Below are 17008 nucleotides of genomic sequence, written 5' to 3' on the forward strand. Positions count from 1 at the left end.
ATCCTGGATTATAATTAAAGAGGCAGAACATGGTAGGGACTATTTGGCAGGAAAAGATCTCTATTATGTTATGTATCTGATTCTAAGAAAGGGTTTAAGTAGGAACAAATAATCAAGGTATTATACAAGTCTATTTCTACACTTGACATCCCTAATGTAATCTGTAAGAAAATTGGCAAGCCATGATAATTATTGCAGAACAGAAATCATTCCCTTTAGAAAACATTAATTTTGTCAGATCATTAACCACTCTAGATCTATATTGTTATACCGGTACTACTAGTTGATTAGCCAAGTGATATCCATTTGGTTCAGACACTTACTGAGTCTCTCATCTTATCCTGTGTGCTGGTGTGGACAAACCAAAAGCGAATGAATGTCCTGGAACAGAAAAGAAGTGAAATAATACAATTCACACACCAGGCTAAATCAACACACCATATAAACCCTATTAGGACTTAGCATAATAAATGATCAAGCTGTAATTTCTAAATACAGATAATTTATTTAAAGCAACTTGACCTCTGTATCCCTATCAATTATTCACTACTCAAAAACAGCGTGTTCCAATTTGAATTCCACGAGCCTTTACTAAAGTGTGCAGGGCAATCCCTTTCTTAAAACATTTTATATTAGCAACTGCTGATATAAAACAACATGTACTCGGATAAAGTTTAGTGATTAGTTGGCTTTCCGTTTTCTTTTCATCTTCACTTCCTCATCAGATTTGCTTCGTTATTTATCATTATCACATTGTTTTGGGTTGTTTTTTTTTTTAAAAAAAGGTGTTTTCGAAGCAAAAGACAAAGCATTAAAAAAAATTATTTTCAGTTAGGTATATTCACCGCTTGCCTTCTGCCGCGCTATGACTATCCTCTTATTGTTTCTTTTCGCGTGATCCTTTCTTTATTACTCTTCTTGATTGAGTATCCTACCAAGCAAACCCTTCAAGAAGAACTTAGGCAAACGGCGGCATCTTAATTTACCGGGGTTACCTACAAAAAAGACGGACGCTTTCCTTCGGACCGCTGCAAGCTCCGCCTTCTAAACGACGATTGGAGCGTGGCCGAAAACTAATGTCTCGCTTAAAAGCAGAGAATGAATGGCTCTGGGAGGACTAAGGTTGAGCACTAAGACCGCCGCGGATCCCTTGCCGCCCAGGCTAGATTGCAGAGACGAGGAGATCTCCAGACACGAGAGAGGAGAGGCTATAGGAAGAGCAGAAAAGCAATGCTACGACAAGCACAGAGCTGAAAGGGAGAAGGACGCCAGAAGAGAAGACACCTGACGAGACGCTCCGAAAGGGGAAGGGGGAAAAAATATAATAATTATAAAAAACAAAACCCAAGGGAGGTGGAAAAACAGGGTCTATCGCAGACTCTACAGCTAGGCGTAGCGAAGCGTTCTCTTCAAAGACCGGTCCAATGAACATGTCAGTGTTGACTTTGCAGGAATACGAATTCGAGAAGCAGTTCAACGAGAATGAAGCGATTCAATGGATGCAAGAAAACTGGTAAGTGATGAGAGGGAGGCTGGTGCGCCGGATTGGCCGCTTTCTTCCACTACGGAGCTCGCGCCTTCCCCAGGCGAGGTGGTGACCGTCTGCGTCTGGCGATCTCCATGGCATGGATTAAAGGGAGCGAAGGAAGGAAGGAAGGAAGGGTGGTGGTGGTGGAGGGAGACCGGCAAGGGGGAGAGGGGGGGTCAGGTCAGTAAAACCCGAGAGCCGTGAAGTGACCGGGAGCGAAGGGTGAACTCCGTTGCCCGGCGCGCCTCGGATACGTACGTGGATATAGATGCATGGCTTTTTTTTTTAGGGGGTGCCCTGATTTGTGTGTTTGGGGGGGGGTGTCTGCAGATCGCGGTTGGGGGGGAAGGTCGTGTTTTTGCGTGGCTGGCTCTAGTATTCGGACTGAAAAGGAACATACCATTGCCGGGGAACGAGCCTCCTGGGTTGCCCCCCCCCCTTCCTCCTCCTCCTCCGGTGCAGAATAAATTATATAATATACTATATTTTCAAGTGATGGATTCAATAGGCTTTTTTCCGCCTTTTTTTTTAAAAAAAATATTTATTTTTTTTGGCTCGGGCCTTTGATCTTCCTCCCCTAATCACGCGGAGTACCTCCGTGCCCTGGTCTTAAAACTCCTGTTGGTACTACTAGTAGTCCACTTGCCCTCCCTTCCAACTATTTCCGCCCCTTAACCCGTTGGCGGGCATGTTTTCTTCTTCTTCACCTCCTCCTGGGGGGTATATACATATATATATGGAGAACCCATAAAATTGATTTGTTGGGTGACTTATTAAAAGGCGCTGCCGTGGAGGGACACAGGGCTCAAGGGATGGATGGGGAGGAACCCAAGTGTGCCTGAAGCTCAAGAGGGGAAGTTAAAAGAGAGTAGTGTAGCCCATCTTCGGTGAGTCCCTTAAGTTATCCATAGCAAAGGTTAGGCTAATAACGTTAGGCTAATATTTCATGCCCTCCTGCCAGGGTGCTTCGGAAAGTTTATTTATTGCGTCGTCAAAATCCCATGGCGAACTAAAATCGTGGCTTTGGGCTTATTGTGATTGTTCCTTCTCCCCTAACGCCATCTGACTTTTAAGGGAGAAACCTGTGCGGCTTGGAATGACCTTGACTGAAGTATTATTTTTTTAAAAGCTGGGGCAACCTCTTAACGAGGCACAGCGGTTGATAGAAGTAACCTTCGATAGGTTGGAAAGGCCGAAAAGATACATTGGAGGATTATTTATTTATTTATTTTAGGCTTAGTGGGATAACACGGGGAGGTGGGGGAGGCGGTTTGGTCGTTCCAGGGCTTTTCTTCTCAGCGCATCCCTTGACCAACCGGCGGCGGCGGCGGCTCGCTCTCACGCTTGCTCAGGCCGGCCCGCGAGGCTCCCTGTATGCGCGCGCGCGCCTTTCTCAAAACCAACACACGCCTTGAGTGGCGAATGAATGGTAGGCGGAGGAAGGAGAAAGGAGGTGCGCGCCGGGAGCTTGGGCCGAGTCTTTTTTTACGGGGTTTATGGCAAGCTCGGGGTTCTTCTATCCCGGAAACTTGTACGTTAATTTTGCGGCGCATGTGCAGAGTTGAGTTTCTTACAAGGGGAGGAGAGCGACTCGAAATCGCCGGCCGGTGCTCTGTTTGCGTTGGAAGAAAGGGCGGCAAACGTGGGGGGCGGGGAAATAAATAAATAAATAAATGAATGAAAAGGACCTTTCGGGGGAGGTTTGAGCCTCAGTGCTTTAAGAACTGAAGCGGCCGCGATTTGGGAAAGAAGGGAGGGCTCCGATAGACGCGTGTCTCTTAGTCGTGGGTATCCGGGTTTTTATTTTTCCTTTCGGCGTGGCTTATTCTCCACCACGTACCCCGTATGCTACAACGGCGTCTTTTGCTGAAGTGGCAAGGGCGCAGACTTAGCCTCGCTTCCAGCCACTTGACGCGCGCCTTCAGGTCTCATACTTCCAACCTTGAGCAGGCCCCGGCTGCTGCTTTGGCGGGTTTTGACCGACTTTCGGCCTCCACGCGACGGGTCTAGCAGGACCCTTTCCCGCCTTCCTCGCTTTGCAGCCTCGGCGTGAGGTCGAAGTTGTCCCTTGGACCAGGGGGCTCCAACCTTGGCTGCTTTAAGCCTGGAGGACTTCAACTCCCAGAATTCCCCAGCCAGCTTTGCATAGCTTTGCTGGCTGGGGAATTCTGGGAGTTGAAGTCCTCCAGGCTTAAAGCGGCCAAGGTTGGAGACCCCTGCCTTGGACCACTGTCGGCAAAGGGACCATTTGAGGCGGCCTTGCACAACACAGCGGCTTCCCTCCCTTTTCTCCAGAAGCAGGTTGGCCTGTAGCTACCCTGAGCAGACAGAAAAACTTGGCCCAGAGTATGAATTTAGAATGGGCTGAAGGGAAGGCTGCCAGGTGCCCTAGAAAACAAAAAGCAAGATAGGTTCCCCCCCCACTTACTAATGCCCATTCCAGCTAGCTAAATAGGTAGGCGTTAGCAAATATGGCTTTGGCACTCGGTGGGGGGTGGGGGTGGGGTGTCTGTTGTTCATGGTGACTGCACATCACGCAGCTCCCAGAGTGGCAAAGGCCTGTTCAGAAGAAATGCAGGAGCAACCTGTGGTTCCCGCAATGGAAATAAAAGGACCCACTTCAGTTTCAAGTTTTGGATTGTGGATTCCACCACCCCCATACCAAATGAAAAAGGGGAGTCATAGGCAAAGTGACTGATGAGGAACTGGACTGAGTTCTGCTTCAGGATTCTGCCCGTCTTCTCTGGTCTGGTCCACCACCCACATCCCATTTTGTCCCCGCCCTATTAAAATTATATGAAACAGGAAAATACTGTATAGAAAGACTGAGGGGTGGTTTGGTGCAGTGGTTAAGGCATCAGGCTAGAAACTGGGAGACTGTGAAGTCTAGACCTACCTGAGGCAGAAAGCTAGCTGGGTGACCTGAGGGCAGTCATTCTCTTCATGCCTAGGAAGAAGTCAATAGCAAAACACTTCTGCAATCTTGCCAAGAAAATTGAGGTGAGTGTCCAGGCACTGACTAGAACTCTGATTCAGAACCTCCCCTTCCCCCCCCCCCAAAACCAGGGTAAACAGCCAAACAGGTGAGTTAAAACCGACCAGCTGTTATGGGGGGAAACAAAAATGCTTGAAACTGTACAGGAAACTAGCTAATAAGCCTAAATATGCCCTTTTCTCTAACAAAATAAGGAAGGTTTGTTTCTTCTACTTTGTCAGAAGCCAGGTGTCAAAAACAGTATTATGGGGAAGGATGGCTATGAAAGGAACTCAAGAAACCAACTGCTAACCCAGAAGACAAAATGCTAGGAAATAAATGGCTGGGCTGGAAGCTAGCTAGTGATCAGAAGACAGTTGGCTGATCTACACCTCCTAAAATCCCAAACACATTTCTCTCCACAGCCATTACAGGTCACTTAACTTCAGTGTAAGGAATGGCAAAGATTTTATACACCTTGAGGCAGTTGTTGAGAAGCACTGAAATAAGGGGAAAGAATATTACTTTTGTAATGTTTAGGCTAGTCTCACTGATGGCTGGGGATAAAACAGAAGCAACTTCACGAAGATAAGGGAAATTAATGAAACTGATGTCAGGGCAAGATTGTGGCATGATTACAGTAAATATAAGTAAGAATTATGGCGATGTGTTTGAAAAAAATTCCTTTTTTCCAAGTTTTTTCCTTACATAAGATCTGCTCTAGTCTGATCAATATGATCAATTCATATATTAAGCCATATTAGATTTTGTTTTGTTTGGGCTTAGTGTGTTGTGTCAATTCAACAACTGCAATTTATAAATCATGATTTAAAGTAGTGCATTATATAATCCAGACAGTAGTGTTTCATTCAAAACATGATTAAAATCAGTTGACCATGATATACAAACTCACTGTAAGGTTTTATATTTCCTTTTCCTCTGCTCACAATTTAACAACTGCCCTTAGTCTAATGGTTTGATTTGGACAATATGCCAAGAACAAGAAGTAAACCACTTTTAAAACTAGTAAACATAGCATATTAGATAAAAGTGATTTTATGTCTCTTGATGTGACCATACACAAGTCAAGGTAGATCTTTTAGTAAAAAAACCCACTTGCTTAAAAATTGGTAACTCTATAAAGCCTTGCACCATAATACACATTAATTTCTAAAATGTCACAAGACTTATCAGTACTTTTCTTCTTGTTACATCACATTAACTAGTTAAACAGCCTGTTGAGCTCCTCCCTTCTTTACATTCTTCTCCCACAAAGAAATGGGGGGGGGGAAATCATCACTTTCTGTCAGTAGTGCTACCCACAAGATAAAAGAAGAAAGGTATTTTCTTTCTCTCACACACACTATTTAGGTTTTTTTTTCTGAAGAGAAATAAATGTTGCATAAACATTGAAATAAATGTATGCTCACTACTGATTCTGCAAACAATACATATACAGTAATAATGACAATGACTTAAAATGTGGGACAATTATATGAGAAGTTACAAAAAGTAAATTATACTAGAGGATCAAATTGTCATGAGAACCACACAAAATTTTGAAATCACTTTTCTGTAATCTCAAATATATGCAAGATAAGCTTGGTTACTCAATGCAATCCGTGTTCCAGTGTTATCTCTGGAAAAATAGCCTTCTGTCAAGTAGGATGAATGTTAGTGCATGGTCCAAACTTGCTAAGCAAACTTTTGTGAGGGGGGTGGATTTGAACTTCAGATTCCTTGAGATCAGAAATCACAATTTCTGTTGCTGAATTACATTGTACATCATAAGATTATTATATTTTTACTTATAGTTTTGTTATTTCTTAGTTTTTTCCAGTAACAGCAGAATTATTTCTGGCTAAACTTATTATGTTCAATTATCTTGGGAACTCAGTTAAAAGATTATATATTGAGACAACCCAAATTATAGCTAATTGGAGAATTTCAATCTTCAATCACTACAAAATGAATTTTAATCTTTCTAGTAATATAACTTACCATTTTATACTTTCAGCTCGACTATATTTTGAATATTTACTAAGTTTTAACTTCCAAGGACTATATAGCTCCTATCTCTATTTCTTCAGCTATAATATCAAAATAAATTTATCTGAAAGAGATTTCTTTTTAAAAAGTTTCCGGAATGCTCTATGAAAATGTGAAATACAGAATATGGTGTATTGCACAGTCATAATTATAGTATCCCTGGAGTATGCTAATTTGTTGCACAATGTTACCTGCTGGATATCTCACATAGTAATGTTCATCACATGCTGTTCAGTTTCATAGGGGAATTAACTGTGTTAACTTTAATGTTAGATAACTACATATTGGTGTCACATTTGTAAGACTGTATTTTGTGAATGAACTGGAGTGAAATGCCACCTCATGTTTAACTGCATATTGTTTCAGAAAATTCTAGAAAAAGTGACAAATCCTTTGGATCTATTATCTTGAATATATAAAAGTTTGCTTATACAGAATTATATTATTAGTCCATATACTTCTATCTTAACTGTAGTGAGTTGGCAGTGGATATCTAGGGTTTTTTTTTTTAAAAAAAGGTACAAAATCATTTTTTAGTTCTACTTGGACTGTAACTGGGGCTTGTTCAATGAAACCTTGTACTTTCTAACTAAATTACAACTTTTCCAATAAAAAAAGTTTTCTTCTTTGTAGAAGATCCTCCGTTGGTTGATTCTAGAGACTCTATTATATGTGTTTAGTTTTTTGTTGTGGCTTTGTTAAGCTGTATAACAGACAAAAGCAACCTCTATGCTCTTAAAGATTCTTTTTCAATAAGTCATTCTCATGACTTTCATTGCAATAAAATGCCATATAAATATAAGTCTGTATACAGTAAGCGCTACAGAACTAAGTAGAGCTGAGAGGCAATAAATGTAAATGATTGTAGATTTGGGGAGGGAGGGGGAGAAAGAGAGAGAGAGAGAGAAAGAAAGAAAGAAGGAAAGAAAGAAAGAAAAGAAAGAAAGAGAAAGAAAGAAAGAAAGAAAGAGGGGGGGGGAGAAAAGAGCTGTAAGGCTATTTTAAACATTTTCTCCTAGGATGGCTTGTCAGTTTCCGAAAGGCAAATTCAAGTTGCCAGGTGCTCATCTCAAAACTACAAGATAAGAAGCGTCAACTGAGAAAAGATACAGTATTGATAAGAACATAGAATAAGAAAGGAAGCTTGAAATCTTTTTCTTTCCAGCCTTTATACATCTACATTTATATCTTGATGATGCTTTAAAAATTATTTCCTCAAAACAATTGCACAGCATTTGAGCAACATTTAGTCTTGAGATTCAAACATCCATCAGAATATTACACCCTTTCCTTTTCCTGACACATACACCATACCTATTTTTCTTTCATTTCTTGACACACAACATATCTATTTTATTTATTTCATCTTTCTTCATTGATCTACACTGTTTACTCTTACGTTCCACATTGCAATCTTCCACATACCTTGGTGATTATCAAATGGGCCCATTTGTCATGAGCTTTGGTCAGACAAGACTGTCACATAATGTCTTTTAGCAATATAAGGTATCATATAGACCTGGGTTGAAGGGGTGGGGTGGCCTAACGGTTAAGATGTTGGCAGTCCGGATCCACGTACCAGATGACGTGATGAGCTCCTGTTCTTGCGGTAGCTCCTGCCAACCTAGCAGTTCAAAAGCATACAAAACCAAGTAGATAGATACCACTTTGGTAGGAAGGTAGCAACATTCCTTGCCCCTCAACATATTCTGCTGGCCACATGACTTTGGAAAGGATCTTCGGACAATACTGGCTCCCTTAGCTAAGAAATGGAGATGAGGGCTAACCCCTAGAGGTCAGACACAACTGGGCAGGGAAAATATGTTACTTTTTTTTATATAGGTTACCAGTCAAATTCTTTGTTGTGCTACATGTTGCATTCCCTTGTAATTACAGTTGCAATGCTAGTCATTGGGTATAATTTAATTAGTTTTGTCACAAGGTAAAAGCAAAGTCAAGTTTATCCCAAGCATTTTCATGTAATATTATGTTCTCTAATAAGAGAGTTTTCTGTAAGCCAACAAACTGTTACCCATATTCTGCAAATTTTGAGGTACATGCAGTATATTGATACATATTCTGTGGTGATTATTAAGTACATTCTAACCAAGTACTGCAAACAAGCCCACAAAAACTAATGGGTTGTTTTTTTGTAACAGATTTTGGAAGCTGATAAAGGAGAGATGGGGAATTGAATTTCTATGTGGCTTCATTTCTGTGCTGAATGAGGAGAACAGAAATGTCTTTCAGCTAGGCAGCTTATTTACATGTATTGACTCTTGTGAACTCCCTATTCATCTACAGTAGAACTAACTAGTGTTTAGCTAGCTGGGATTCTTTTTAAGAATGCTATATTTAACTCTAGTCTGCTATAGAATAATTGTATACCTCTACCTGATATAAAACATTTAAACAACACGGGAGTCTTCTACATTTAACAGATTATATTTAAGCAACTATTAGAATACTGTTGTTGTTATACCTGCTTATGAGATGGAATGACAAAACAAATTTAGTGCATAAATACATTTGAAATGCAGTTTGTATCCTCAAGCAAAGCCAACTATTTACATTAAACAGTGTTGTAACTAAATTAGTAGGTTTATAGTTTTAAAATGCAGAAGAGATTTTAAGATATAGCAAATTTATGTCACTTTTGTAATAATTAGATGTGTGATACTACCAAGTTTTATGAATTGTCAACTATCAGTAGAAAATCAGTAAGATGAAGCAACTACGGAATTTTTGATTAAAGCTGTGCTTCCAGTTAATCAAATTTATTTATTTATTTATTATATTTCTATACCGCCTTTCTCCCGTAGGACTCAAGGCCGTGTACAGTCAAGAAAAATATAGATACACAAACATCAATTAAAATTATTATTATAACATAGTTTGGCCCAATTAAATAGAACCTAAAATTAGGTAACATTTTAAAAACATTCACATGTTCAAATGACAGATTAAATAATCCCTTCTCTCTCTTTCTCTGTCTCCTACAAAAATTGCTAGAAGCTGCTTCATATCTTTTTAAAAAGTATATCTCCATATCAGTTGTGGGTTTCAAATTTTTTTACTACCGGTTCTGTGGGCATGGCTTGGTGGGCATGGCATGGCTTGGTAGGCATGGCAGAGGAAGGATATTGTAAAATCTCCATTCCCGCCCCACTTCAGGGGAAGGTTATTGCAAAATCCCCATTTCCTCCTGATCAGCTGGGACTCGGGAGGCAGAGAATAGATGGGGTTGGGGCCAGTCAGAGATGGTATTTACTGGTTCTCTGAACTACTCAAAATTTCCGCTACTGGTTCTCCAGAACTGGTCAGAACCTGCTGAAACCCACCTCTGCTCCATATACATATTTGCAAAGAAAATTGCCCTTCTAAAATTATACTATCTGCACTATTTATATGTACATCTAAACACAAAATAAGTACCTCTACATGACATTATTTTCAATTATTTTCAATTATATGCAAATTGATGCATATATAATAATAACCATTTTTTAAAAGGAACACTTGGATACATGAACAGAGATATGTATAGAAGCATTACAAACATTAACTTTCAGGGAATTCTTTCTCATTAGCTTAATCTACTGAAGTGTTATCATGCATCAATTGCAAATTCCCTGTGTGTTTTAGAAGATTGGAGACAAATTTGTCCAGGGCATTAACTAGATTTCTTTTGTGTTATCTGTGCATCTTGTGAGGTTTGGAAATACATTTGTATTTCCATTTAGGAACAATTTGTTAAGCTCTCTTAAGGAACCTAAGATACTATTGCGTTCTAAAATTCAAAAATCATAGGCTAATTGCATTGTGATTGGCTATACACGTATATTCTGATGGGAGAGTTTTGAAGTTTCAAAATCTGTCAATTTGTATTTTGTGATTTTTTTTTTATTTTTTCAATCTGGATCTTAGTTCGTCTAATTGCTTTATCATGTTCAAAATTTTGTTTAAAATTCACTTAGTATGTAATATTGCATGCCTAGTATATATTTTCCACATGTTTTAGTACAAAGTAGTATTTTTCAACTGGTCTACATTACAGAAATGAAAACACATTTGGGCACCATGCATTAACATTTTTGTGCATATTTTTCATTTGGTGAATTGCAACATTTTTTAAAAAGTGAATTTTGAGGGATAATTGTATTAGAGGTTGTATATTGATTAAAAGTGCAAAATTAACTAAATTCATTTCTGTCCTCAAAGTCTACAATAGTGCTTCTCACACTGTGACCTTTGGATCAATAGTGCTCAGCAAAGATCCATCAAGGCACCAAAAATGATTTCATTGATCTCTACAAGCGATCATTCAAGTAGCAATTCAAGTACTAGAATTCAGAAAACCAACAGTAATGAAAAGGTCTCAAGTGAAGTTACTGACTTCCAATCCACATGTGCTAAATAGAATTGTGATTTCACCCAAGCAAATCCAAAAGAAAAATGTGAAATAGAAAATATAGCAATATATAGTATATATAAGAATGGGATCTCATTCAGCTAAGATTTACCCAGATTTCTATTAAAACCCTTCTGGCCAGCAAAGTGGTGCTACTAGATGTTATTATTATGACATGGGTTACATAAAGCAATGCAAGTGATGCACATTTAATGTTAATTAAATCTTTGATCTAACATTAGTTTAAAAGGGTCTCTAAAATGTAGGTAATGGTAAGTATATACAAATTCAAATATAATCATTACCTTATTTACTGCAAAAAATGAACTCCCATGCTCTAAAAGAAGAGGGGAAATAGAGATTTGTCCCTGCATATTTTGAATAGTTAACAGTGCACAATTGCATAAACTTAGACAAATACTGGTTTGAGGAAATGTAACTTCATCTGAGACATAGTATTTCCTACTGTTGGAGAAATAAGATACCCTGAAAGATCTTCATGGTGCATGGCTGATTTATGTTGGAATTCGATATAAATTACTAGAGCTAGTAGTAACTTACAATCATAATTGAGCCCAAAATTTCCATTGCTAAGGAAGCCAGCTGTGGAGTTTTGCCTCATAACCTTTTTTGCCCAGTTGTTAAGTGAATTGTTACAAATGTTAAGTGAATCATGCAGTCATTAAGCGAATCTGGCTTCCCCCATTGACTTTGCTTGTTGGAAGCCAGTTGAGAAGGTTACAGATGTGATCACATGACTCCAGGACAGTGCATCTGTCATAAATATCAGACCTCCGGACTTTTCGTCGGGCCCCGAAGACACACTTGTTCCATCTAGCTGGGCTGGCTTGATCCCATCCTCTCAGTTTTTTAATCGAATTTTGGTTTTAATTGGGTTGTTTTAAATTCGGGCCAAAATTATTTGTTTTTTAAAATGTTTTTAAATTTTATATGTTATGTTTTATCCTGGCTGTACACCGCCCTGAGTCCCGCAGGAAAAGGGCGGTATAGAAATATAATAAAATAAATACATACATACATACATACATACATACATACATACATACATACATACCAGTTGCCAACGTCCAAATTTTGATCGCACGACCATGGGAAAGCTGGTCATAAGTGTGAATACTAGTCATAAGTCACTTTTTTCAGTTCCATTTTAACCTCAAATGTAAGTTGAGAACCTCCTGTAGTTGGTGAAATATTATTAAGCTGTGCAGTATACCCACATTAATCATTTGCTTCTCTTGAGCAGGAAAGATATATTGTTCGGCAACTCCTTTTCTGGCTTGGTATATTCTGGTTGGCTCCTGTTCTGATATTTGGTGAAATCTCCCAACTTTAAATTTCTTGGCACAATGCTATATTTCACTTTTACTATATTATTAGTATATTATACTATATACTATACTATATTATATTATTTCAAATGCACAAAAAGCCCTCACTTTTTTTTCCTTCCACATTCTTTAATTAAACATTCACAACAGTGAACTCTTCTGGAGCATTAATTCAATGGCAAAAGAGCTGTATGGTTTGCCAGAATCGCATTTCTTTGAGAGTAATCTACTGGGAGCTACACTTTTAGAGTGGGGCTGAGGGCTTTTTGTGCATTTGAAATAGAGATTCAAAGCACAGTTATTTTTGATCCAGAAAAAGTACTGGTATTTAAAACTGAAAAACTTGGAACGATATCTTACTATAAGTTTAAGTCTATGAGCTAGGTACTCTCCTGTTATGCAATACTGAGCTTGCAATTTTCCCCTGCCAAAATAGTTACTACTTTTATAATCTGAGATCTTCCTTTCAATCTCTGCTGATGTGCAAATCTTGTATTTTGCAAAGAGTGAGTAATGAAAGGATTAGGCTTCAATTTCCTTAGATGGTAGAAAACTTTTTGTATAGAATGTGTTTTAAAATCATGCTTTTGATCCAATATTTCATTCAGCTACACACAACTAATTTAGTTTAAACTGATACAGTCTATATTGGCTGTTGGGACTAAAAGCTGCTGTTCCTAACTTACAGCTGCAGTTTGGGGAAATTGCAATTAAAAGAGGGGGGGGAGAGAAAAAAACACTCCACCGAACATGCCATAACACCCCATTTCCTCTTTGCTTTGATTTGCACAGCTTGCTGGGCTAACAGCATTGAAAGACAGTCACTGTCGTTGTGAGCACTCAGCCAATAGTGTTCACCTTCTGATGTCTGCTGATAGGGAACGCACCAATAGGAATTTGGGAGGGTTGTGCTGACTCCTAGAGAATATAAGGTTCATAACATTAGAAGAGTTGGCTTTTTGTTTGGGGGTTTGGGGTGTGTGTGTGAAAGAGAGAGAGAGAGAGAATGTGAGAGAGAGAGGTGCCATCAAAACTCAAGAAAAATCTTTTCTTAGAATCACACACAATGCATCACAGCATGACTTTTGTCGGTCTTTTTTTAAAAGCTTCCTTACAGAGTGGTCTTTTCTGACAGTTCTGAAATAGACTTTCGTTTTATGTTTTGGACAAAATTAGAGGGACTGAGAACAAAACCTCTATGTATGCATGTGTAAATAAATGACAGAGCATGTTTTTCAAGAAAGGTTATTTCATAGTGTCATCAAAAAGAAGTTGCTTTTAAGTGCCTGAAATATTTATTTCAGTAACTGAGCTTAATCTAGGATACAAATATTGTACACGATAATGTTAAGGAAAATCGTAGAACATAATAGTGTCCTGTAACATTCCGTTCTAAACCTTATGATATCTGTTTAAAATGTAAATACAACTGAATTATACCACTGTCAGGATCACTTTAATAGAGGGTATAAATATTAAAAAGATGACAATTTAATTCATTATATATGCATAGATGGGAAATAATACAGAAACCAAATAGATGTTTTATGAAATAGTCAAGTACTTTTTTTCCTGTGCAGCATAAAGCAATCTTTTATTTTCTTTCATTCTGGGCTTTTAGCAGAAACATCAGAAATATGTACATAGAAAGGAAAGTTAAAACAAGTTGTTAGAAAGATACATTTTTTAAAAGCAGCAAAATAAATGATTAATATTATATGGAAGGAATATGTTTTTTTTAATTTTAGCTGTATAATCAGTTGACAACCCATCCAGAACATAAATTAGGACAATTTGAAGAGGGATTTAATTCACTTTGCTATTTTATTTTTTTACCTTATACTCAGAACAGCTCACCACATCAAAGTGAAATGTTCTCCACAGTCCTATAGATATTTTGATATTATTATTTTTCCAGATTAATTGTGGGGTTAGGAGTTACACTGATGTTTCTTCTAGAAAGAAATAATGTAGAAGTAAATGTGGATGATAAAAAGTGATTTGCAAAGTATTTATTCCAAGTTCAGAACTTAGAAGACAATAATATGATCAGAATTTGTCCAAAATAAATAATGTTTTTAAATATTGGTCAAATGTATAAGGCAATATCTGTCAAAGGGACTTCTGGTCTCTGAATATGATGTAATTTCCTCCACTGAAACATATGATACAGGACCTGAATTCAGCATAGAGAGCCTTAGATTTGCTGGTGTTTTACTAAAGGCAAGCCAGGGTTATTTTATGATTGTGTATTTCTGAGCATTTGTGTTTTGTTTTGTTGCCATCGAGTCAGTCTTGACTCCTGGCAGCTGCCTAGACAAGACCCTGTAGTTTTCTTGGCAAGATTTTTTGAAGTGACCTGCCATTGCCTTCTTTCCACGGCTGAAAGAAAGTGACTGTCCCAAGTCACCAGCTAACTTTGTCCCTTAGGATGCCCTGGTTTGTAGCCTGATACTTTAAATCAGGGTTTTTCAACCTTGGCAACTTTCAGATATATAGACTTCAGCTTAACTGCCTTAAACCACTTCACCAAAGTGGCTCCTACTTCTTATTTTTTTAAAAAAAAAGTTTTTTATTTTTTAGACAAACAAACATTTAATACATCAATTATCTCTTCCCTGCGACATCTCGGTGTTGTCTTCCATAATTCTTTCTTCTTCTGTGTAGTTATTATTTCCTCTATCTTGATCCTTATCCAATCCATAATATCAATTTGTCAATAATATAATTTAATATTCTACTCATCACATATTTATACATACTTATATACTTAATCATTTATATCTCTTCTCCAAACAATGATAGAAATAATTCCAAATTTTAAAATATTCTGAGTCTTCTCTATCCTTAATCATCAAAGTTAATCTATTCATTTCAGCACAGTCTAAAAATTTTTTTATTACTTCTTCTTCCAAAGGTATTTTCTCTGCTTCCCAATTTTGCACAAAAACAATCCTTGCAGCTGTTATCACATGTATTATCAAATAATCATTTTCCTTCCTCGTTTTTTCTGGCAGGATACCCAATAGAAACAGCTCTGGTTTAAATTCAGTACGATGATGTATCATTTCCTCCAACCATGTCTTAATTTTACTTCAATAGTTTTTGGCTTCTGAATATGTCCACCACATACTGTATGATAATATGATCCTGGAAGTTGATGACACTTCCAACATTTGGCTGATTTATCTTTAAACATTTTTGCTAATTTCTCAGGTGGCATGTGCCATCTATAAAACATTTTATATTGATTTTCCTTATATGCAGTGGAAATCGTTAATTTATACAGTAGTTCCTTTCCATAGTTGTTGCCATTTTTCCAAATCAATTGAATACCCAAAATTTATTCCCAAAGCTATCATTGTTTCTTTTACTTGCTCCTCCTCTAATTCAATACTAAGTAAAAACTTACAGAACTTTTTTATTAAATTATCATCTGTTCCTGTGAGTATCCCATTCAACTCAGTCTTTTCCATATAAATTAGCATCTTTTTCATATCTTGTTTGTATCTGTATATACATATATCAGTCTGCCTCAATCCTCTAGGCTTCTAGTTTCTTTTTTCCTCTCAGTTCCCCCTTATCTGTTAATAAATCCTTATATCTAACAATATTTCCAAAATTAAAGACATTTGGGTATATTAATGCTTCCATAATCGATAACCATATTGGTATTTTCACGTAATATTTATCTCTTGCTTTCTCCCATACCAATAACAATGCATTTCTTACATAATGTCTATGAAAATATGTGCGTATCTTATTTCTACTATACCACAAGAAAGCATGCCATCCTAGTTGTAAATCATAACCTTCCAGTGTTAACAACTTTGTATTTCTTAACTCCACCTATTCCTTTAACCAAGTCAATGTTGCTGCTTGGTAATATAATTCCCAATTTGATAAACCAAATCCATCTCTCAATCTCGTATCTTGCAGCATTCTTATGTTTATTCTTGCTTTTTTCCCTTGCCATATAAATTTCCTTATTGTCTTATTAAGATATTGAAAGTAAGTGTTTTCAATTTTTATCGGCACAGTCTAGAATAAAAATAATAGTCTTGGTAGTATTTTCATCTTTATCAGTGCAATCCGGCCCATAAATCATAATTGAAGATTCTTCCATTTTTCCAAATCTCTTTCAATCTGCTGCTTTAATTTATAATAGTTATCTTCTTTTATTGTAACACATCTTGAAGTTAGATATACTCCACGATATTTAACTTTTTTCACTACCTGTATGTCCAAATTTTCTTCTATATCTCTTTTTTGTTTTTCTATTATATTTTTAACCAAGATTTTTGTTTTATCTTTGTTTATTTTCAAGCCGGAGACCTTCCCATAGTCTTCTATTTGTTCTAGTAATTTAGGACCTGTTGTTTGTGGATCTTCTATCATAAATATCAAATCATCTGCAAAGGTCTGCAATTTATACTCTACTTTTTAAATTTTTATCCCTTTTATCTCTTCATCTCATCTGATATTTCTATTTAAAACTTCTAAAGTCAAAATGAACAACAATGGTGAAAGTGGACATCCTTGTCTAGTACCTTTCATTATGCTGATCTTAAAATAATTATAAAATAATTTTGCTTTTTCAAGCGAGTCCAATCTATATCGTTTTTCTTGCATGTCAGCATAATTCCTTCAAGTATTAGCCATCTAAAACTCACTCCTTTGTATATTAAGAATTTCGT

At 37.3% G+C, this 17008-nt stretch overlaps 1 protein-coding gene across 1 annotated transcript in view; it reads left to right on the plus strand.

Annotated features, from left to right (window-relative positions):
- Positions 1–1213: 1213 nt before the first annotated feature.
- The window catches only part of ELOVL6 (ELOVL fatty acid elongase 6), an 81433-nt gene continuing 65638 nt past the window's right edge, over positions 1214–17008 (plus strand). Inside the window, exon 1 of the mRNA XM_070948494.1 lies at positions 1214–1513. Within this exon, the coding sequence (XP_070804595.1) occupies positions 1425–1513 (89 nt within the window). The 5' untranslated portion in view covers positions 1214–1424. The remainder of the gene's footprint in view (positions 1514–17008) is intronic.

The sequence above is a fragment of the Pituophis catenifer genome, unplaced genomic scaffold (genome assembly GCF_029215685.1).
Source record: "Pituophis catenifer annectens isolate HBS135680 unplaced genomic scaffold, rPitCat1.0.hap2 SCAF_8, whole genome shotgun sequence".
Lineage (NCBI taxonomy): Eukaryota > Metazoa > Chordata > Lepidosauria > Squamata > Colubridae > Pituophis > Pituophis catenifer.